The 22,958-nt window shown below is 39.4% G+C and overlaps 2 protein-coding genes across 3 annotated transcripts in view; both read right to left on the bottom strand.

The window, feature by feature from the left end:
* Window positions 1-1,689: 1,689 nt before the first annotated feature.
* Window positions 1,690-12,225, bottom strand: EQTN (equatorin). The gene is made up of 6 exons (XM_032393665.1): window positions 12,102-12,225; window positions 10,158-10,244; window positions 8,093-8,182; window positions 5,359-5,424; window positions 2,444-2,597; window positions 1,690-1,972 (listed from the first exon to the last, which is right to left on the bottom strand). Exons 1-6 carry the CDS (start codon window positions 12,223-12,225, stop codon window positions 1,690-1,692), a joined length of 804 nt encoding a protein of 267 aa, XP_032249556.1.
* Window positions 2,551-22,958, bottom strand: part of MOB3B (MOB kinase activator 3B) — a 214,089-nt gene continuing 193,681 nt past the window's right edge. Inside the window, exons 4-6 of one of the 2 annotated variants that reach the window (XM_032393696.1) lie at window positions 19,779-19,894; window positions 10,158-10,244; window positions 2,551-2,597 (exon numbers count right to left, since the gene is read on the bottom strand). In XM_032393696.1, coding sequence (XP_032249587.1) covers window positions 19,871-19,894 — 24 coding nt within the window. In that variant the 3' untranslated portion in view covers window positions 2,551-2,597; window positions 10,158-10,244; window positions 19,779-19,870. Of the gene's footprint in view, window positions 2,598-10,157; window positions 10,245-12,126; window positions 12,213-19,778; window positions 19,895-22,958 lie in introns of those variants that run through there. The other variant, XM_032393695.1, reaches the window with a different exon arrangement.

Below are 22,958 nucleotides of genomic sequence, written 5' to 3'. Positions count from 1 at the left end.
CGGAGCTTCTGAGCTTTCGCAACCAATGGTGAGACTGGGGCTGGAGTCAGGGCGGAAATCAGGGACTGAGCAAAGGACTCTGAGAATGGTTGGTAGGGGACCTGGCAGGTGAGTGTAAAGAGTCCGTCTGTCCTCCGTGGGGAAGGTTTATAGAGACCTAAGCTAGAAGTAGGGAAAGCAATTTCCCAAGAGCTAAAAGGACCCTCAAGGAACCTCCTGCCCTATGTATGTGAGGCTTACCTTGCTCCTGACAACCTCCTTTGACTTTTGTTTTATTTGACTAGTAACCTTCGTGGATCACAGAGAGAACCTCGCTTTGGGAAGCACATCTTAGCTTTGCCCCTCTCCAGCAGGTGATCTTAGGCAGGGTATCTGATTTACCTGATTTTTCATTTCTTGATCTGTGAAAGAAATGTGCCTTTCAGTGAGATGTAATGTACCAAACCGCCTAGCATTTAAAGTAGGTGAGAATTCACGAAGGCGATAAAACCTATGTTCTCTCACCCCCACCCCCAGCTCCACACATATCCACAAAAGATCTGACGCATATTCCCAAAATCCTTCCAGATGAAACTAATTCCTCAAAGGGAAACAATATCCATATTCCATTGGTCTTCTTTGAAACTGAAATACTCCTGGGATGGATGGCCTCATAAGTGACTGATAACTCGATGACTTTTAAACAAGAATGCTAGGAGTCTTGTAGTTATCCGAAAGGGCACCTGCACCCCAATGTTTATAGCAGTAATGTCCACAATAGCCAAACGATGGCAAGAGCCCAGATGTCCATCAACAGATGAATAAAGAAGATGTGGTATATATATATATATATATATTACTCAGCCACCAAAAAAAAAAAATCTTATCACTCTCAAGGGTATTATGCTAAGTGAAATACATCAATCAGACAAAGACATTATATGATTTCATATGTGGAATTAAAAAAACAAAATATAGGATCATAAGGGAAGGGACAGAAAAATAAAATAAGACGAAATCAGAGAGGGAGACAAACCATAAGAGACTTAACTATAGGAAACAAACAGGGTTGCTGAAGGGATGGTGGGTGGGGGGATGGGGAAGTGGGTGATGGGCATTAAGGAGGGCACGTGATGTAATGAGCCCTGGGTATTATGTGCAACTGATGAATCACTGAACTCTACCTCTGAAACTAATGATACACTATATGTTAATTAATTGAATATAGGTAAAATACAAATTTAAAAAGTGGTAAAAATTTAAAAAAAGAATGCTAGGAGTCTCTAGTACTAATTTAGTTTCATATCTTCATAGGGCATAACTATTTTGCCAGTAAAACACAAATAAGTGTATTCTTTTTGCTTTGGTGAGGGGGGAGGGGTGTAGGTAGTGGTGATTACCCTGAAAGTCCCCAAAATGCCCCCCCATAAGATAGATATCTAAATGTCCTCATTTTAATGTTAACCGGCCTAAAGTGAATAATTTTCATAAGTCACTGTCCAGAATTATTTTTACTGGATGAGTTTTCCACACCTTAAATTATTTTCTTGTATTTTTTTCCATTATATAATTTTTATGGCTGAGATAATTTTATTGAATATGTCCTCCTTTTCAGGCACCAGAAAATTTAAGTTTCTCAGCAGAGTTTCCAAATCATGACCTTAATGGAGTCACAAAGAAACTTCTTTTCTGACAAAAACTTAAAGTCGTCTATTCATCAGTGGGTGTTTCTTCGCTTGGTTCCTCACTCTGAATTAAATCTGACTCCTCATTCCCGACTGTATCATCTGAGGCTGTGGAAACAATGTCCGTCGTTCTAGATTTTGACTGTGTCTCTGTTCTTCTCACTTCTGAAGAAGTGGTGCCCCAAAACGTGCTGCTCTCAGCACTCTTAGAAAATGATGTGTCTGATACACCTTCTGATGGATGGAAATAAGACAAAGTTGCCAGCTCTGGGTTAACGGTGTATTCAGTCTGATGTCTACTTTTATAACTGAAAAAGAAAACATGTATCAAGAATTGTTTTTAATTACATACATTCGCAGCTCAACTCAATTTAGAAAAGCATCACAAAAATTAAAATAACATATTAATTCTGTCCAATTACTTGGTACAACACCATATAAATAAATGAAAAATGTTAGACCCTAAGCAGATGTGCTGTTTAGAATAGAGTTCATAGCCCTTTTGATCCAAGGCTAGCAAAAAAGAATGCATATCTAGATTCTCTATATCCTTTCCAATCGACGAGTGTTATTTTTATCTCTAGATGACTATTTAATATACTGGGGAAAAGTTCTCCCTGCGAGACAGCCCCATGCTCCTTTCTGAATAGGAGAAATGGAGCCTAACACAAGATCTTATAAATTTGGGAGCCACATTTCCTAAACAATGTACCAAAGAGAGGAGGGGGAGAGCTTCACATCATGCATTTTCCAAAGACTCCAGAGGTTTGCGGACTTACTTAATTGTCTTCACTCTGTACAGCATGGCACTGCAGACTGCCAAGAGGATAACAAAAAGGAAGAGGGTCATCAACGAGATGCCCAGCATTAATTTTAACTTGATTTCCTGTAGCTTGGTCAGGGTGTCTTCATTTGTAGCATTCAAATCAGAGTCTGAGAGGAAAGAAAGAAAATGCAATGGAAAAGAGTAACTGTTTCCAGCATGTTTTCCTGGATGAGTAAAGAGAGCAAAGCAACTGAAGAGAAGCCTTCACCATCCAGGGTATTCACTGTGCACCCTCATTTGTCTCATGCGATGCAAGGAAGACTATAGGCTACTCCCTAGGGCTAAGTACTCTTTGCTTGTTTTGTTGAACTACCACAATAGTCCTGGAGGAGCTGTTCTTAGCTCCATTTCACAGGATCACAGAAGTTTATAAATTTGCCCATGGCACATAGTGAGGAAGTGGCAAAATCTGGTTTCAAAACCAGGTTACCAGATGCTCAAATGTGTCTACAGCAATCTTTCTCCCTGACTAATAAAGGCCATTTCAAGACTCTGAAGAGATGACTATTAAAAATGTGATGAACTTACACACCAGGGCCTCGTCTTTCAGAAGAGAAAGATACCCTTTTACTGTTGGGACCTGCATTGAGTTTTCTCTGATGCTAAAAGGATGGTGTACCAGATGCTTTCTCCATGAAGTTTAAGAACTGCATCTGTCATTTTGTTACTGAGATCACCCTAGTGTATTTGATGTTAAAAAAGAAATGAAAATCTACTTCTTTCTAAAGTTAGATAATAAAAATCATGTCCAGATCCAGAGATGTCTAAGGTCTTTTTACTAAATCTATTAATGAAAATACATCTTTACTGCCACATTTTACATTTTCCTGAATTTCTGTCTGACTTAATAGACATTTACTTAATGGTGACTTGAAATGACCATGTTCATATTTCTCTCTTCCCCCAACTTGCTCCCACCCAAAAGTTCCAAAGGTTTTCATTATTTTCTAGGTCATGGTGTTTTGGTCATAAGCAGTGGCGAGCTCATGTGTGTATTCCCTGATTCCGTAATTGTCAAAGTGCGCTCTTAGGCCACAAAGAGTGAAATGTATACAGCTATCAGTGACTATTATCTTGACTTTGAGGCAGATTCTTTGGGGAATAATCAAACAAATTATGTTAAGAGGGTCTGTGCTCCTGAATTGCTCTGCTACTCCTTAAAAGGATTTTTGTAAAGAGATGTGCTTATAGTACATTTTGTTTTTCAAGGTGATGGTCAAAACTAGAGAAGGGTTTGGAATTCCCCACCACTAGAAATAGTGAGAAAGCTAGTTACAAGCCTGGGCAGGTTTTCTAAGCCTCAGTTCCCTCATCTGTAAAATGGAGATAATCCCAACTTCATGGAGTTGCTGTGAGGACTGACATAATAATGTATATAAAGGACCTGGCATGTAATATGTGCTCCATACATGATAAAAAATTAATCATGTTCAATTTAATTACTTGGAAAGACAAAATATTTCTAAAGTAACACAGCATTAGTCATCCCCATATATAACTTTTCTAAACAAAGACTGACTCGATTTTCTTAAAACCCTGCAAGGCAAATGGCTGTATTTGTCAAATAATCCAATGCAGAATAGAGATGTCAGTCCTTAGATGTATCACCAGATGCTATTTTTTTCCCCAATAGTTTATTTGTAGGACAGAGGCTTGGGGGAAATTAATATATTGCCTTGTGAAATTTTCTATTGAAATCAGGAGTTCTTTTACTCATATAAATATAATTCATGAATGAAAATTACAAAAAAACCTGCATTCAGCAGCAGGAATTCTCTCATTCATTGCTGGTGGGAATACAAAATGGTATAGCCACTTTGGAAGTCAGTTTGGTAATTTCTTACAAAGCTAAATATAGTTTTACCACACAATCCAGCAATCACAATTCTTGATATTTACCCAGAAGAGTTGAAAACTTATGTCCATACAAAGACCTACACGTGAATATTTATAGCAGCTTTATTCATTATTGCCAAAAATTGGAAGTAATCAAGATGTCCTTCAGTAGGTGAATGGATAAAGTGGTATATCCACACAAGGAAATGTTATTCAGTGATAAAAAGAAATGAGCCATCAAGCCATGAAAATACATGGAGGAATCTTAAATGCATATTACTGAGCAAAAGAAGCCAGGGTGAAAGTCTACATACTTTACGTTTCCAACTATATAATATTCTGGAAAAGACGAAACTATGGTGATGGTGGGAAGATCAGTGGTTGCCAGGGATTAGGGACAGAGGGGTGGATAGGCGGAGCACAGGGGATTTTTAGGGCAGTGAAATTACTCTATATGATTGTGATGGTGGACACATGACATGCATTTGTCAAAATGCACAGACCTGTGCAACACAAGGAGTGGACCCTAATGTAAACTATGGACTTTAGTTAATACTAACATACGGATACTGGCTCCTACATTGTAAAACCCGTACCAGACCAACGCAAGATAAGAATGATAGGGGAAACTGAGTTGGGGAGATATAGGAGAACTCTCTGTACCTTCTGCTCATTTTTTCCTGTAAGCCTAAAACTGCTCTGAAAATAGAGTCCATCAATTAAAAACACCGCGTTATAGATACGATTCACTTGCCTACTCCTCTGTTTGGTTTATCTGTTTTAGGAATAGAAATCACAAAACCAGAAAATGAAAACATCCCTCTGCATATGTGGCAACTGGAGAATAATGCTTAGGGACAATCGCTTTTTAAAACAGCCAATGTCCTCTCTGAAATGACGTTAGCCACCACGCTACCCTTTTACGTACATTCCACGTTACTAGGGAAAACAGGGTCGTCACGCTGTGAAGTCACACACTGAAATGTGTGCCGGCACTTATGCATCTATTTAATTGAAGTATTTTGTTCTTACTTGGAATTGGGCGAAATAATTGATCTTTTTCTTCAATCTCCTCAACTGTTGGTGTTGCATTTAAGGCTGTTAAGACAATAAATTGGTGTTATGGTAAACAAAATTCACTCACGAAAATTACTGTGTGTGTGTGTGTTTAATATAGAGAGTTTATTCTCATTATTCATGACAGTTATGCTCCGTAAAGTCACGGGAACACTGACTTTGTGAATACTGAATTGTTGCTCCTGGGGGAAATGCAAGCTTAGATTCTTGAGAACCTCTGGTCACAATGTTTTCATCAACCAATCAATACATAACTTGCTTGATGTGTGTTTCTGTTTAAAGATACTTTATTTAATGTATATTGCTGATTCATTAACATTGAATTCATGATTAATGGCGTTATAGCTCAAGCCTAAACAAAGTTTATCTGACACATATTTTCTCCATAAGGTATATCACCGCCTTCTTGTGCTCAGGAACACTAACCAGCACCTTAATACTACACTCGGGGGCCATTTTAATTAGCAAAATCACTGACTGAAAGCACAAAAATGCAAAACACGTAGCACTAAATAGACAACAAAAAGGACACTTAATTACAGTCTAAGAGCTGCAGAAGAAAGGCAGAGTGTTGCCTTATTCTACCTCCGCTGGAACATGAGTGTCAGGCAATTAAAATTTTTTGCTGCTCTGTGCATGTCTGCAAATGACCGTGAAAGTGATTTGGGAGGTTACAAATATATTTTAGATGTAGGTAAATTCACAAATACAAAACCCGCAAATAATGGGAATCAACTGAAAATGGTATATATTTTGTGTTTACAAAGCGTGCATATATGTGTGTGCTACATGAATTCCATTTATACATGTGTGCATCTACATATACATTTATATGTGCATATATAAGACATGCACATTACATCTACACATGTATGCTTATATGTTTATGATATATGCATTACTTTATACATGCATATATTTTGATATATACTTTGCATTTATTCACATATCTCCATGTGCTTACATGCATTCTGCCCCAAACACAAAAAGGGACTACATTGAGCAAGAGCCTTATTTAAAATTTTTAATCATAAATAAACTGAATGACAAGATTGCAACATTTATAGGAGAATAAACTTTTGGGGGAGAGAACAAGAAAATGTGCAACACGATCAGTTTTGTGGATTTGTTTTGCATTTGCTATTACACGTGATAATGGCAGCAGAATGTTGATTTATTAATTCTTAATATTAGAAGTATTTACACTGATCCTGGCTTTCTTACATAAGACTTTAGAAAACCAAAACATTTTCCCAGCTACCTAACTACTATGAGTTTACCTTTAGCTAACATTGTCCAAAATGCAGGCTCATTTGGACGCTTGGTTGGTTCTGTTTAAAAAACAAAATAGAACAGGATAACTAAGTAAGGTAAGTTCACTTTAGTAAATTTGTGATAGAGCATTTATTCACTTGTTAGTTTAGTCATGTAACAGTTATACCTTGAGCTTCTACCATGTGCCAGATGCTGTGGTTGGCATTAAAGTTCAGAAATGAAGAAGACACAGGCCTTATGGTGACGGAACACACTCTCAGTTTGGGAGGCAGATGAGAATCACTGTTAATTATGATGCAGGATAATGGGGCGGGGGGTGGGGGGCAGGGGCAATAGAAACGCACAAGTGGTATGCACAGAAAGCCCTAACTCTAGTTGCAAAGGCCAGAAACCCTTCGAAAGGGAGATGATGCTCCAGTATAGGCTTAGAGGACTAGAAATTGCTTGCCAGGCAAACAAGGCAAGAGTGAGATCATTCCACTGAGTCATGAGCAGATTTGGTGAGTTCTGAGAACCTCAGGTAGACTGGAGTGAAGATAATGGATGGGGAATGTGACCAGAAATGAAACTTGAACATTTCTCAATGGTCAGATTATTTCATATTTAAATGCCTGGTTAAGAAATTGGAACATTAAAAAAAAAAAAAAACGTAAATAAATTTAAAAAAAGAAATTAGAACATGACCCAAAGCCTAGTAGTAAATTACTGAAGATATTTTAGAAAGGAACACCACCAGGATGATGAGATTTCTATTTTTAAATATATCAAAAAAAGTGACTAAGATTTTTATTTGTTTTAGTAGTGTTAAAGATGCAAACTAATTCACAGTAACCATATGAGAAACACACTTGGATGCTTCATGTAATGACAGGTCCATTGTCTTCAATTAGACCACTCATTCAAGGCCTTAGAGGAGAGCCATCCTGGGTTGTTATGGTTATACAAATACTTTATAAGGAACAATATTCTTTGCAGGAAAGTAAAATGATGATTTTGATTTTGAAACCTGTCACTACCAACCCCCGCTCCAATAATTTTAGGAAACACCAAAAATTGACTCTAATTAGAGATAAATTTATTCCTCAAGCAGATAGAAATTTTTACATTATTATTTAAAAATAATATTAAAATGTATTAAAATATGCTTATATATCTCATGTAAGTATAAATGTAATACATTTTATTAAAATAAATTTTATTTTAAAAAGAGCTCACATCCTATCCCCTGTCAGGTAAATCTAAAAATTGACTCAGATTTTCACTGTTTAAAAGATTTTAGAGTGACTTCAAATGGTAGCTGTATAAATTCTTTAAGCATGCTATTACTTTATGAAACACCCAGAGTAGTGAAACATAAATTAAATCATATAATGATATGCTGCAAGTATGACTACAGTTTAGAAATTTTTAATACTTTGATTTTTTTTCCCATAGGGTTCTGTAGGATTTTCTTCACTATTGCTTTTTCCAGTATGTGATATAGTTGTTTCATTGACGAGTTTATCTGCAAAAAGGGATAACAGATTATCAGAATATACAAATATTGACAGCATCTGTGATTAGGCATTTTTTTAAGCTAAAAAATGGAACAAAGAAAAAGAAAAAAAGAGAAAGATGTTGACATTTTCCTGAGATATCATAAAGGAGGGGAAAGAAGAAGGCATTGAAGAATGAAGTTTTGGGATAACGGGTTGCCTGAGAGGGGATTAATACACCTATAATTTGTAAGAGAGAGGAAAAGCTGGGACAGGGGGGTTGGGGGTGGTTGTGGTGGTGGTTATAAGCTTCCTTTAGAGGTAAAAGAGATGTATTGGATGAGAACATTGGCTTCAGATGTTTCCCTGAACAGGACTTGAAGTGATCCTATCAGCCCCGGATAGCTTGGTTGCCAGTCAGGGTTAGAACACAGAAGAGGAAGGCACATCAGTATCCTTGTAAATCAGAAACATTTGCATGTTAACTACTCAAAACAGAGTTTTGGGTACAACGATTTGGGGCTACAAATCAAGGGTTTTCAGGCCTGATTTAGTATATATCTCAGTCTATAATGTGTCCATCTTCTGGAGGAACGTCAGTAAGAGTGTATTTGGAATGTGACTGGGGGACATTTTCCACACACACCACCCACCCCCCCTTGGTGGCCATTTCAGTTAATTTTGTTTAATACGGGAGTCAATGAAGTTCCACACGAAGTACAGGCAATCTCTCTATAGAAGAAGTTCTACAGAGAGGCAGAATGAATTCAGACTGAGCCTACCAACAGCACCATGACAGGTGCCTTGTTGGCAAGAAAGCTATGGAAAAAAGAGTCTGTTACCAGAGTTGACATGATTCAGGCAGGACTCCAACAAAATTGGTAAGTAATCCTTCAACTCTGCTATGTATCCCTCATACTTGGAGAAAAGTGTGTGGATTTTCCCCTCACAGTTCTGGGGACTAAAAGAATTGTTAGTCAAAATTATTCTGGAGAATTCCATCTCCTTGAGGGGCTTGCTCCTCTAGAACGTCCCTACCATGTTAGTACATCTCCTTCTGTCAGAGCCTGCATTTAAAAGGGCAACAATTTCTTATCCCAATCCAACTTTCTTTGACAATACTTTGAGGACCTGAATTGTGGGAATAGAAATTAGGGTTTTAGAATTTCTTCCATTGGTCCTATGGTCCTCAATAATCCATCTCCTAAGGGAATTTGAGCTACCCAGTCTGTTGAAGACCTGGCTCTCTGTTTCTTGTCCCAAACAACTCAAGATGATGTTTGCTGTGTACAAGCAAAATTCCCATGAGTGATTTGTTTAATTAACATATGCCCTTGAAATGTCCCTCACTTATGTCCCAAGGTTTAGAATTACTCAAAATATTCCATTATTGTCAAATAACTTTATTAATAATTAGGTATTACTGAGTCTGGCTTTCCCCAATATTGAAGCTGCTAGAGCCAGAAACATTCTCTCTTCCCTATTTAATTTTAACCTCTTTTCCTTGTCTTCTGTTCTATGCTCTTGTGTTTCATAGATATGAGCTGTTGATACTTCGTGGTGAAAGATATGGATATGTCCTTCGGAGACTTTTAATGGCCTCCGAAGTCACATGATGGCAACAGTTTTACCTATCAAATTAATTACACTTGGTAGAAAGATGCAAAAAGGAAATAAGAACATTTGAAGTTGAAGGTATAAGTAGAAAGGAATAAAAATGTGGGTTTAAGAAAGACATACAATTTTCTAGAACCCTAAATCTAGTCATTATTTTTCTTTCCATGAAACCCAAAAATATGAGGCTAAGGTATGTAAGAACCTCCTTGACTTCTGACTTTATTAGTGCAAGGGACATGGAGTCTCCTTATTTAGGAACTAAGATTCCCTGACCCTAGCTCCACTAAGATGTTTTTCCTACGTGATACTTTCTATTGCTGTTTGGAAATCTTGCTTTAAGGGCTTTTCATATTCGCAATGGTTACTTTCAGTACTTTCAGTACTTACAGTTTCTTAGAGCAAATTGCAAATCAGTTGTTGCTCTCACAGATATTTCAGACTGGCTGCCATTTGGATTTTGCGTTGTGAACACATCTAGAAATACAAGATCAAATGTTTTCAGCAACTAAGTCACTTCTTGTTCCTTTAAATTTTTCCTCATCTGATTTGAATGGATATGAATAGGCAAATCACAGAAGTAGAAATAAAAATACCCATTAAACATAGAGAAAAATACTCACCTTCATAAGTAATCAGAATGCAAATGAAAACAGTAATGGAAATTTCTCACTTATATTCACAAAATATGATCAACAATATTCATTGTAGGTGAGATTGTGGGGCATTCTTAGAGGATGTAAATCGGTAGATCCTTTTTGGAGGGCAATTTGCTGGTATCAATATTTTTGAAGATTTACTCTTTATTAAGCAATGCCCATTACCTGATATCTATCCAAAGAGAGATACACCCAACTGTATATGAGAAGAATGTAAAAGGGAAAACCTGCACATAATCTAATTCTTCAAAAAACAGTGGATAAATTATGGGACATGATTTATGGAATACTAGGTATCCACTAAAAATAATGAGGCAGATGTGAAAAGAGCTCCAGAGTTGTTAAATGAGAAAAGTAAGTCATAACACAATTTCTTAGGAAGATCCCATTTGTTTTGTATATATTGTGTGTGTAAGAAAGATTTTTTTCTTTAATCAAAGTAATCATCAGGCTCTTGGTTTATTTACCCTCTGGATATTTTAAAACAGAGGTACACCCTGAAAAGGAAATGATTGCACCATTTGCACACCATAGGCAGAAGCCTGGTGGTGATAGATTAGATAACACTCCTGACTCTGGCTTTGGTAGTATGAAATCTGGCAATTGACCTAAGAATCAGGTGTTTTTTTCACCTACAAAGGAAGGACATTGATTCACCAAAGAGAAAAGAGAAATACAACTTATGCATTATTATTATCAAAGTACTTGAGTGTATATATATGTATATATCTTGATTGTATTCCTGTTTTTCCTTTGATGAATGTTAATAAGGATCCCAAGATAACTAGATTTAATCTTAATTTGCTTTTATTTTAACAAGAGTTTCTTGAGTGGTGGACCTTATAAGGACACGGAAAGAAAGACCATATGAGTAATGATGAATAAACTGAAGTTTGATGGACCTTTCAAACATCTTAAAGTCATCTTGTTATGGGTTGAATTTTGTGCCCTGCCCCCAAGAAAAGACATGTTTAAGTCCTAACCCCCAGAATCTCAGAATGTACCCTAGTTTCGAAATAGGGTCATTGAAGATATAATTAGTCAAGATGGAGTCACACTGGAGTATGGTGGGCTCCTAATCTGATATGAATGGTGTCCTTATAAGAAGAGGGAAATGGACACAGAGGCACAGCAGGAATGCCATGTGAGGATGGAGACAGAGACTAGAATTGTGCTACAAGCCAAGGAATGCCTGGGGCTACAAGAAGCTGGAGGAAGCAAGGAATGATCCTCCCTAGAGGCCTTGTAGAGAGCATGGCATGATCAAAACTTTGATTTTTGGATTTCTGATTTCCAGAACTGTGAGAGAATAAATTTCTGTTGCTTTGAGCCACTAAGTTTGTGGTACTTGTTTCAGCAGCCCTAGGAAACTGATACCCACCTCCAAATAAATTTTGGTTAACTCACCATAGAATTAGATCAATTGCAAATCACCATAATGCCATGGTGAACTCTGTTATTTATAGGAAATTACCAAAAGAACCTTGTTAAACTTCATAGCATCTCATGAAAAAAAGCTGTAGAAAATAAAAATTTCATTTAACACACTGAAACATTTATAAGATACATGAGAATTTAAGAAGTAGGAAATAAAATTATAGAGTTTTTTAAATGTTAAATCAAGCCAGTATAACCAGCTTTTGTATATGTGCTACTATGAACTTTAAAGACTTACATTGTTTTATATCTTTAAAATAATTGCCATTTTTCTCATTAGTAGGAGTATTCTCCTTAATTTCTGGTTCCTGTTTATATTCTTTTGGAGAGTCAGGCAGCCACATATCATCTGCAAAATTCATGATAAGAAATATGTTGAGTTCTTTTACTACTTTCTTTTTTTTTAATTGCATTTTTCTACAAAGGATTTGAGGCAGAGATTTAAAATGTAAATTATGCCGTATTTCCAATAATAAACTTTGTATCATCCTATAGAAAACTGTCACATACCAGTTTTCTAGGATAATGGGTCATCTTTCTTATCTGCTCTTTCTGTAAAACCTTTAAATGCTTACTCACCACCACCATGAAAGGAAGTTGTATTGGGGTACTGTAAGGAAAAAACCCCAGATACAAAAATAAACAATATAAAATTCATAAGGAAAATGGTTGATTTATCCAGTAATCTCCTGCTCCTCCTCAGAGTTTCCTTTCTGTTGCCCAGCCAATCCTGTAACTAGCTAGGACATTATGATGTCACTGCCAAATGGAGGTCAGAATGCTGGGGATGAATTTCCAAAAGTTTTGTGACTCAATCTGACATCTATTTTATCTTTGATACTATGATGGTTTTTAAAAATTAACCATTATAAGATTTTCTTTGAAAAGTAGGAAATATATTTTCATGAAATAATGTGAATTAATTAGTCATCAGATTTTAAAGAACCACTAATATTGTTGATAGCAAAATGATAACAGAAGTTTTTTGTTTTCAAAGCATTACTATATTGTATGTTCTTTTGAATAACTGCAAGAAAGCATCTGTTAAAAACTAATCAGAGATACCTAGATTCAATCCAATTGCCCTTCAAGTTCTGGTTCATGAGCTATCTTAACTATATAATTCCTTAAGAAAAGTGTTTTGAAACTCATCTTTTCCCTGCTGATGAGTGATGTTGAGCATCTTGTGTCTGTTAGCTATTTGTATGTCTTCTTTGGAAAAATGTCTATTCATCTCTTCTGCCCATTTCTTAACTGGATTATTTGTTTTTTGGGTGCTGAGTTTGATAAGTTCTTTATAGATTTTAGATACTAATCCCTTATCCAATAGGTCATTTGCAAATATCTTCTTCTAATCCATAGGTTGCCTTTTAGTTTTGTTGATTGTTTCCTTTGCTGTGCAGAAGCTTTTTATTTTGATGAAGTCTCAATAGTTAATTATTGCTTTTGTTTTCCTTGCCTCAGGAGACATATCCAGTAAAAGGTTGCTATGGCCAAGGTCAAAGAGGTTACTGCCTGTGTTCTCCTCTAGGATTTTGATGGTCTTCTGTCTTACATTTGGTCTTTAATACATTTTGAATCTATTTTTGTGTATGGTGTAAGAAAGTGGTCCAGTTTCACTCTTTTGCTGTCCAGTTTTCCCAACACCGCTTGATTGAAGAGACTGTCTTTTTTCCATTAGATAGTCTTTCCTGCTTTGTCAAAGATTAATTGACCATATAGTTATGGGCTCATTTCTGGGTTTCCTATTCTGTTCCATTGATCTATGTGTCTGTTTTTGTGCCAGTACCATACTGTCTTGATCACTACAGCTTTGTAATAGAGCTTGAAGCTTGTGATGCCTTCATCTTTGCTTTTCTTTTTCAACGTTACTTTGTCTTTTCCAGGTCTTTTGTAGTTCTATACAAATTTTAGGATTGTTTGTTCTAGCTCTGTGAAAAATGCTGTTGGTATTTTGATAGGGATTGCATTGAATGTGTAGATTGCTTTGGGTAGTATAGATATTCTAACAATATTTATTCTTCTAATCCATGAGCATGGAATGTTTTTCCATTTCTTCTTGTCATCTTCAATTTCTTTCATCAATGTTTATTAGTTTTCAGAGTATAGGTCTTTTATCTCTTGGTTAAGTTTATTTCTAAGTATCTTATGGTTTTTGGTGCAGTTGTAAATGGGATTAAGATTAAGATTCATTAAAATACTCAAGTATCTTAATGAATGGCTTCAGATAATCAAACCATGTATACAGTGTGATGACCCCACAGCATCTGCCTTGCAGTGAAAAATGCCAGGTTCATGGAGATTACCCTTTGGCAGTGGTCTTCCCCCTGTGCTTTTTTAATCTGTTTGCAGTTTTATACCTATGTCCCAAATGCTTATTACCAATACAACTGTTTAACAACTATATAAAAAGTTATATTATCTGAGAATATATTAGGAAATAAATCTTTACTTTTCACAGAAAACCTCAAAGAAAATGGATTAACAAAAGGTTGTTTTACTATGTTTTCACTATATATAACAAATGTAAATTTTGTACAATAAATATTTCCTAGGTTAAAAAAAAAGAGTCCCTTTAATATTTTTTGCAGGGTTGGTTTAGTGGTCATGAGCGCCTTTAGTTTTTGTTTGTCTGGGAAACTATCTCTCTATTCTGAATAATAACCTTGCTGGATAGAGTATTTTTGGCTGTAGATTTTTCCCATTCAGCTTGTTGACTATATCATGCCACTCTCTTCTGGCTTGCAGAGTTTCTGTTGAGAGATCTGTAGCCAGCCTTATGGGTTTTCCCTTATAAGTTAGGGACTTCTTTTGTCTTGCTGTTTTTAGGATTTTTTTTTCTTTATCGCTATATTTTACAAATTTAATTACAATATGTCTTGATGTTGGCCTGCTTTTGTCAATTTTGATGGGGGTTCTTTGTGCCTCCTGGGTCTGGATGTCTGTTTCCTTCCCCAGATTTGGGCAATTTTTAGCTATGATTTCCTCAAATAAATTTTATGCCCCCCTCTTCTTCTTCTGAGACTCCTATGATACAAATGTTATTACCTTTGATGGAGTCATGGAGTTCCCTAAGTCTATTCTCGTCTTGCATAACTCTTCATCCTTTTGTTCAGCTTCATTATTTTCTATTGGTTTGTCTTCTAGGTCACTAATTTGTTTCCCTGCTTCTTCCATCCTTGTATTCATTGCATCAGGTCTGTTTCGAATCTTTGTTATTGCATTTTTCATTTCTTTTTTTTTTTAAGATTTATTTATTTATTTATTTGACAGAGAGAGAGACACAGCGAGAGAGGGAACACAAGCAGGGGGAGTGGGAGAGGGAGAAGCAGGGTTCCTGCAGAGCAGAGAGCCCAATGCGGGGCTCGATCCCAGGACCCTGGGATCATGACCTGAGCTGAAGGCAGATGCTTAATGACTGACCCACCCAGGCGCCCCTGCATTTTTCATTTCTGACTGATTGTTTTTTAACTCTTTTATCTCTGTGGTAAGGGCCTCCCTGAATTCTTCCATTCTTTTCCTAAGCCCAGAGAGTATCCTTATGATTGTTGCTCTAAATTCTCCATCAGGCATATTACTTATATTGGGTTTTGATTCGATCTCTGGCCATGACCTTATCTTGTTCTTTCATTTGGGATAAATTCTTTCATTTGGGATAAATTCCTCCATCTTGGCATTTTTTTGAAGTCTCTGACTTCTAGAAAAGCCTGCTATGCTTTCTGGTCCTGACAGTAATGGCTTTATGAAGAAGAGGTCATACAGTGTCCAAGGCCTGGCACTTCCAAGAGTGTCTCCGGTGTGTGCCGCGCGCACTCTGCTGCTGTGTTTTGGCTGCTCTATCCTTCAGGCCAGGCATCTGCCGAGGGTCTCCTTGCCTGCTGTGGGCAGTGTTTGGACCTTGGTCAGAGTGTGGGGAGTTTTAACCAGGTGTGCTCTGGTCTGCTTGTTAAACGAGATCTGAGGCTACTTTCACTAGAACTGAAGCCTTGCAGAACTCTCTGTTCAGTAAATGAGGTGTGTACAGGGGTTTCTCCTGGTCTTCTGGGGAAGGGGCCTGCTGCCCTGGGACTGAGACACGCCTGCTGGAGAAAAACAGTCCCAGCAGAGCACAGGGGAGTGGCACTTGGTGTAAGGAGCTTAGGCAGCCGGTGTGAGTGCTGTGCTATTTACCTCAGGTGGCTCCACTTCTATGCGGAGGGGTGGCAGAGGAAAATGGTGCCCGTTGGCTTTTTGTCCCAGGAGACGTGACTCTGCCAACACCATCTCTCACAAATGTGCTCCAGCAAGAGTGAACAGTCTCCCCCCGTGCACCTTAGGTGATCCTCAGATCGTGCCGTCTGCCCCAGGGTTGCTTGCCTGCCTTCACTCCAGGATTGGGCAGCACCCTCAGGGCTCTATCCCAGCCAAGCCCACTGACCTTTCTAACTCCAGTCTTCAAGCCCTGCTGATTGCAAAGTCTCAGGAAAATCAGCCCCTCTTGTTTTCCCAGCCACTGGCTTTAGGGAAGTATTTTCCTTGTGTGATCCCCTGTGTGCTTCACTCTCTCTCACCTTTCTCTGCGACCAGGGCTCCCTCCCCTTCATGGCACCCACCATCTGTTTCTCCCCCAAACCACATCTCTGCACCTCCTACTTTCTGTGATGTGGCCTCTTCTCTCCCTCTATTGTGGAGTTTGTTCTGTCGGTCCTCAGGTCCATTTCTTGGGTATTCAGAATGATTTGATAGTTATCTAGCTGTGTTCCAGGGATAAGGTGAGCCTAGGGGTCTCCTTCTATGCCAACAACTAAGCTCCCCTCCTCTAAGTTGCTATTTTAAAACTTCCGCTTAACCTAAGTCATAAGGAGGTTGCTAATTAATGGCTATCCAATCATCTGGGAAAACAGGGTGGATGCATTAGAACAGAGCAACCAGAACGTTGAGGTTGCTAAGAAAAAAGTGGAAGAATAGATTTACGGTGGGGTCTGGGAGTTTCACTTTTTTTTTTTTTTTGAGAGAGAGAGCAATTGTGGCTGGTGGGGAGAGGAACAGAAGCTCCACGTTCCACACAGAGGCCAACTCAGGGCTCAATCTCACCACCCTGCAATCATGACCTGAGCTGAAATCAAGAGTCAGACGCTTAACCGCTTAACCGATGGAGCCACCCAGGTGCCCTGTGTTTAACATTTCAAAGCTGGAACAGGGCAGTATGATAATGAGGTCCAAGGACATGGTTTCAGATTGCTAAATTAGATTAGAGGGGAAGAGTGTTGGCATAGGGATGTCAAGTCAACTGAGCAGCCAAGTTGTTAGATGTACTGTCCGTGTGGCCAAGGAAGATCCCTACGAGAAGAATGAGAGGAACAGGGGGAAACTGGTGCCAAAGTCTTCAGTGAATTAGGGCAGCTTTGGAGGATGACTAAAAATGATGATTGTGGATGGGACGGTAAATGTAGGGCTGAATGGTATAAACCTTGAAGGACAGATGGTATTTGAGAGCAGGAGTCAAGATCTTGAAGGAGCAAGAATGCCAACTCCACCTCAAGGCCCTGATAGATGCTGGGATACATGAGATAGAGCAGAAGGGCTTCTCTTCTAGAAGGCTGCCGTGAAGAGCCAGACCCCAGTTAGGACTCATACTCATACTAGATTGAGATGTGGCATTTATGACTTAACATTATAATATAAGCATCGTCATGAACTTAACATCTCTATGACATCCAGTTTAGTGAATATTCATAACTGGCTTTGGTCATTTGCCCTATTGTTTGTTATTTGGGTTGCTTCCAATTTTCCTTATTATAAACAATGAAGTAATGAGCATATTTATGACTCAGTTTTTTTCAGCACTTACGGATGTTTCATTTAGATAGTTTCCTAAAAAGGGACTTTCTACCTTAAAGCATATAAACATTTTCCCAGCTCTTGATGCTCATGGTTCCATACTCATCTTGGATTTTCTCTGCTCCAGCCCTGGCACCAAGCATTTCTCCAAGAATTCCTGGTTCCTTTAAGTAGAAATTAGTATTCACATGTCAAGATCTGGGCACTAGATGTGTTCGTTGAACCGGCATGTCACTGTCATCAGGCCCTCTCGGTGGACAAACACAGAATATATCGAGGGCCTAAGTGTCTGTGCATGCAATATACATATACATATGCACACACACACAGATGCTATTTCTCATCTGTAGGGGTGGTCACAGGAGTCCTGGAGAGTCTGCCTGCCCTCCAGGGGACGTCCTCTTCCAGGTACAAGCAGGATCATGTGGAGAGTGACCAGGTATGGAAGGGCTGGGCTGCTCAAGCATATCAGGTGCCTCTACTCTAGGCCTTCAGGACTCCCTGGGGAAAACCAACAGCACTGCCACCAAATGAACTATTTCAAACAGCGGCATTACAACCCAGTTGCCTCAGTCAGTGCTCTGCTGAAGGCGTAGGTTATGTACGCACGCTGGGGGAACGTAGCAGAGTGATGTTTATTCTTAGATCTACTTTCTCTATTCTTTGGGCATTGAAATGTCCTTTCTTCTATGAAACAAGGTGATGATAGATGGTAGCATTCCTAAATCACCCTCTATTGTTGAATTTTAAACTTTCTAGTCCACAAAATAAAAAAAAGAAATCTAGGAGTGAGAGGATTGTTGGCCATCCTTTCTAACCTGTGAGAAGCCTGCCTTGGGCCTCACCAAAGAGAGAAGTCTGTTCTGGTGGGAGTGGGCTGCCTCTGAAGGATTCTAGAGGGGACAAGAAAGGGGACATGATCAGGTCTGGAATTTGGAACGGGCACTCCGCAGGCTTCAGTTTGTGAAAAGTGAATGGTGAGAGAAGATCCTAGAGACAGGGAAAGCCCTCCCCTCACTTCCGTGATGGGCATGAGCAAGGAGAGCCTGAAGAAATGCAAAGGTCAAAGAGAATGGACATGCAGGAAGAGGGACCTCTTTAGTTTAGAGGCTTGCTTTCTAAGAAGAGTTTGAGCACATCTTTTCCTTAAACTGCTGGAGCTTATTTGCTATTTTGTTTTTTCCCATAATTTCATTAAAATAAAGAGTCTGCCCTTCAGGACAATCTTTCTAAGAATGGTAGAGAAAAGGGTACAGTTTTTTTTTCCCTAAAAAATTTTTCTTCTGCTGCTAGCCAGACGAGTCTATTTTGGCGAGTCATCCATTGGTAATAGCTACTTTCTCCATTCTGTATTCACGTATCAACTGTATCTGAACTCTAGTAATTATCAGGTGTCTTCTTTGAATCCTCAGTGTCTCCTATCTGGCCCTAATGCACACCGCACGTTAGTAGCTACCTGACACGACTGGAGTAAGAATTGAATGGTGAAGATTTGTACAGAAGGGAAAATCATTCTTCCCAAAGGGCTTCTAAACCAAGGGTTGAGAAAAAAACAGACAGATGCACGTAGCCAAAGCGAGAGCTGAGGCTTTCGTACTCCTGCCCCTGTGAAATCCATCTGATGATAGCATCTGTGAGGAGGTTGCGATGCTAAATGAGGACCTACTAAGAGTGTTCAGCCACAGTAGGGATGCAAATGTCTACTGAATCAGCTGGAACTCCACCCCCCCCCTTGTCTTCTAGTGTATTCCTATCGCCAGATTTGAGGAGACAATCTTTACTTCCCTGTCCTTGGTATATACTAGTCTTTCCTGGAAGACTAAGTCTGGTCAGGAACAAACGGTCTCGTGGGACAATCGGCAGGTGTGCGCTCGGCATCAAAGGGGCAAGAGCTCTCCTGTACCCCTGACTGGTCTTGTCGGGCTGGCGGACCCTGAGCTTCCCCAGCTAGTCCTTCTTCCCCAGATGGATGTGGGGCTCGATTCCGGGACCCTAGAATCATGACCTGAGCCAAAGGCAGGCACTTAACTGACCGTGCCCCCCAGGCGCCCCCGGACTCACACGTTCTACGCCGGGAAAGAAACATTCATCTCACCTGGTGTCACTTCCTCATCACAGCTTCCCAAGGGTCCTCTGGGCTTTTCCAGGTCTGTGTATTGTGTGATCCTCAAGGTGAAAGCAGCTTTGTCACCAGGATAGCAAGTGAGCAACCTAAAAAGAGGAATGGAGGGGCCTATAACATAGTGATTAGCAGAGGGGGCTCTGGAGACCGACTGCCCGGGTTCAAATCCCAGCGCCACCTCTAGCCAGCTGCATGACCTTGAAGAGGAGACTTACTCCGCAACCTCAGTTTCCTCGTCTGTAAAATGGGAGTAACAACAATGGTATCCACTTCACAGGATGGTGGCAAGGAATAATTCAGATATTCCAACTCAAACGCTTGGCATGATGCCTAGCACCGGATGACAGTGAGGACTGTCCCTGTGTGAGCTCATCACCGCTGCCCTGAATGCAGCCGCCCTCCCTCTCACCTCTGGAACGGTTGTCACCAGTAGCTCCCTTGAAGAACGGTTGTGAGAACCGGGTGGAGAATATACATCAAGTACAAAGAACTGTGCGTGGCACAAAGTAGATTAATTCCCAGCCCTTCTCCCCCCAACATGCCTTCCTAATTCCCCTGAAAGCTCTCAGCACAGCCAGTTCTTTCCAACACAGCGCCTCGGGAATCGATGAGCAGCAGAAGACGTTCAGGCAAAAACCACCTCATTTCTTTTCCCTTCTTCTTTGCAGTAGGGGAGGTGCTTTAGTATTTTCCTCTCACATTTCTCTATCCAAGTAGCACAGAGTCTCTTTGCAGTCCCTTAGGAGGGATAATGCAAATTCCAATGAAATGTCATGAGCCCAGGGCAGCACAATCTTTTTTCTGAATGCAAACAGACCACATGGCAAAGACTGGCTTATGGCTCTTAGGGACTTTGTGGACTTGTAGTTTTTTATTTCTTTTATTTCAAACCCATAGGCTCACAGAGTTGTGGCAAATTCACTGTCCAGAGAATGCTCTGCCAGTTTGTAATAACAAAACTGTACCTGATGTTATCTGCACAACCTCAGGAATCTCATGCCAAGGTCAGAAGTGCAAAATGGGGCTCACCTTTTGAATGACTTTTCTTTAACTTCCATGGTTCAATAGTTGGTGAATCTAATGATTTACTATTTAAAAACAAAAACCAAAAAACACCTCCCCCACTGCCCCTCTCTTGACAAATGCTGCCTCCTTCTATATTCTGTAGTTGAATCATTTTGTGGACAATGTCCGTGAAGCCCTAGGAATGGGAAGGTACAAGTCATTCATTTCCTCACAGCATATCTATTTCATTCAGCCTTAAAACACAGGCTGGGATTACTTCCTGACATAGTAAAGATCTCCCAGTGGAACAAGGAACTAGAGAACATTTACGGTCTGCATAACTCCTGGTGACCTCAAAGGAGTCAGGTGGAATGGAATGGATGCTGCTTTTCAAATGTAATGTGATTCCTATTCATTTCTCAATTAGTCCATGGAATATGTGCATTAAGAAATGTCACAGCCATGTAGTGCTCTCTAGCCTCTTGGTTACATATTTCTTAATTGTTCACATAATCGTATATTTTACATTACTGCTGAAGAATTAATGCCATTTAATTTCTTTAGTAGAGAAAGAAAATCAGCAAAAATTAACTGATAGTTCTGCAAACTTCTTTATTTTTTAAATTAATTTTTTAAATTTAATTTTAGAATTTTTGAATTAAAAAAGTTTTTTTTCAGTTCTGCAAACTTCTTATGGTCAAGGCTAAGATCTGCTTTGGGTGTTTATTAATTCTTAAAAGTCTGCTAGTTTTCCCCTAAGGATGAGTGAAATGTATGCTTTTTTTTCCATCTCATAGCAGGGAGCAAGACCTAGAAATTTCTTAGGTACCATTTTAATTGATCATTGAACACCTTGCTCCCACTGTGAGTCCTCCTGGACTCACTCACAGACCCCATCCTGGCCTCTGGTCTTACTCTCACACCACTCAACACTTTGTGGACTAGCCATTCTGACCTTCTTGATGTCTCCCTGTTAGATCCATTGTCCCGCCTCATGTCAGACTCAGGGTCCACTTTGTGTTTGTAAATGCTGCGCATCTTGTGAATAGAAATACTTGATGATCTCAGTTGGACTGGTCATAGAAGCACTAAGGCAATCACACTGACAAATGACCAAAAAGAAACTGAAAGCTGAATTGCTCCACCACACAGAGCCTGTGTCCATAGAGAAGAAGATAATCTGAAGAAGAGCTCAATGCCTAGAGGGTGAAGGTGTCTCCTGTGGCTAAGAGTGAGGGCTCTGGAGCACACCTGAGGGGCGTTAAATCCTAGCTCCATCCCCTTACTTGCAACTTTGGGCAAATTACTTGGGTAACCTTGATTGTAGAGATAAACATGGATAGCCAACCTCACAGGGCATTGAGTAAGATTATCCATGTAAAATGCTTAGAGTATACTTAGTCTATAGTATACACTTAATAAATGTACACTTCCTGGTGTATCATCAAATTAATATTATTGTATATTGCTTTTAATTTATTTCTCTTTGATAGCAGACCTTAATTAGACACCTATCTGCCATTAATTCTATTCATTCATTCATTCATTCATCAAAGGTTTATTAAGCATCTACTGTGTGCCAGACACTCTCTTCTAGGTGACAGAGATAGAGATCCCTGATGTGAAATTTATATTCTAGTGGGGTGGGGGACAGACAAGAAACAGTAATAAACCTAATAAATATCATATAATGTAAATTATATAATGTATATATATATTTATATATTGTGTATATATATGATTTATATAAACACTACAGGAGAAGGAAAATTTGAGCAGAGAAAGGGAGCTCAGGAATCCTGGGGAGCCTGGGGGGCAGTTGTGATCGGCAGGGGCCTCAATGAGAAGGTGATGCTCCAGCTAGAACTTGAAGGCGGAGAAAGAATTGGCCGTGAGCCTATGTGGGGGAAGAGCATCCAGGCAGGGGAACACCCGGACAGAGGCCATGAATGTGAGTGTGCTCAGCATGTGCAAGTCCAGCCGGGAGGCCCGGGGTGCAGGAGTGGAGGGAGAAAGGGGCAGCTGAAGTTTTTAAGCAGAGTGCAAAGGGGGGCATTGTAGGGTTTTGAGCAGAGAAGGGGCTAGGTTCTCATCCACCGACAGGGCAGGGGTAGGCAGCCCAGTTCTTCACTTCCAGCCAATGTGAAC

This window comes from Phoca vitulina, unplaced genomic scaffold, assembly GCF_004348235.1.
Source record: "Phoca vitulina isolate PV1807 unplaced genomic scaffold, GSC_HSeal_1.0 scaffold75, whole genome shotgun sequence".
Lineage (NCBI taxonomy): Eukaryota > Metazoa > Chordata > Mammalia > Carnivora > Phocidae > Phoca > Phoca vitulina.
This window is presented reverse-complemented; position numbering and strand designations above follow the sequence as displayed.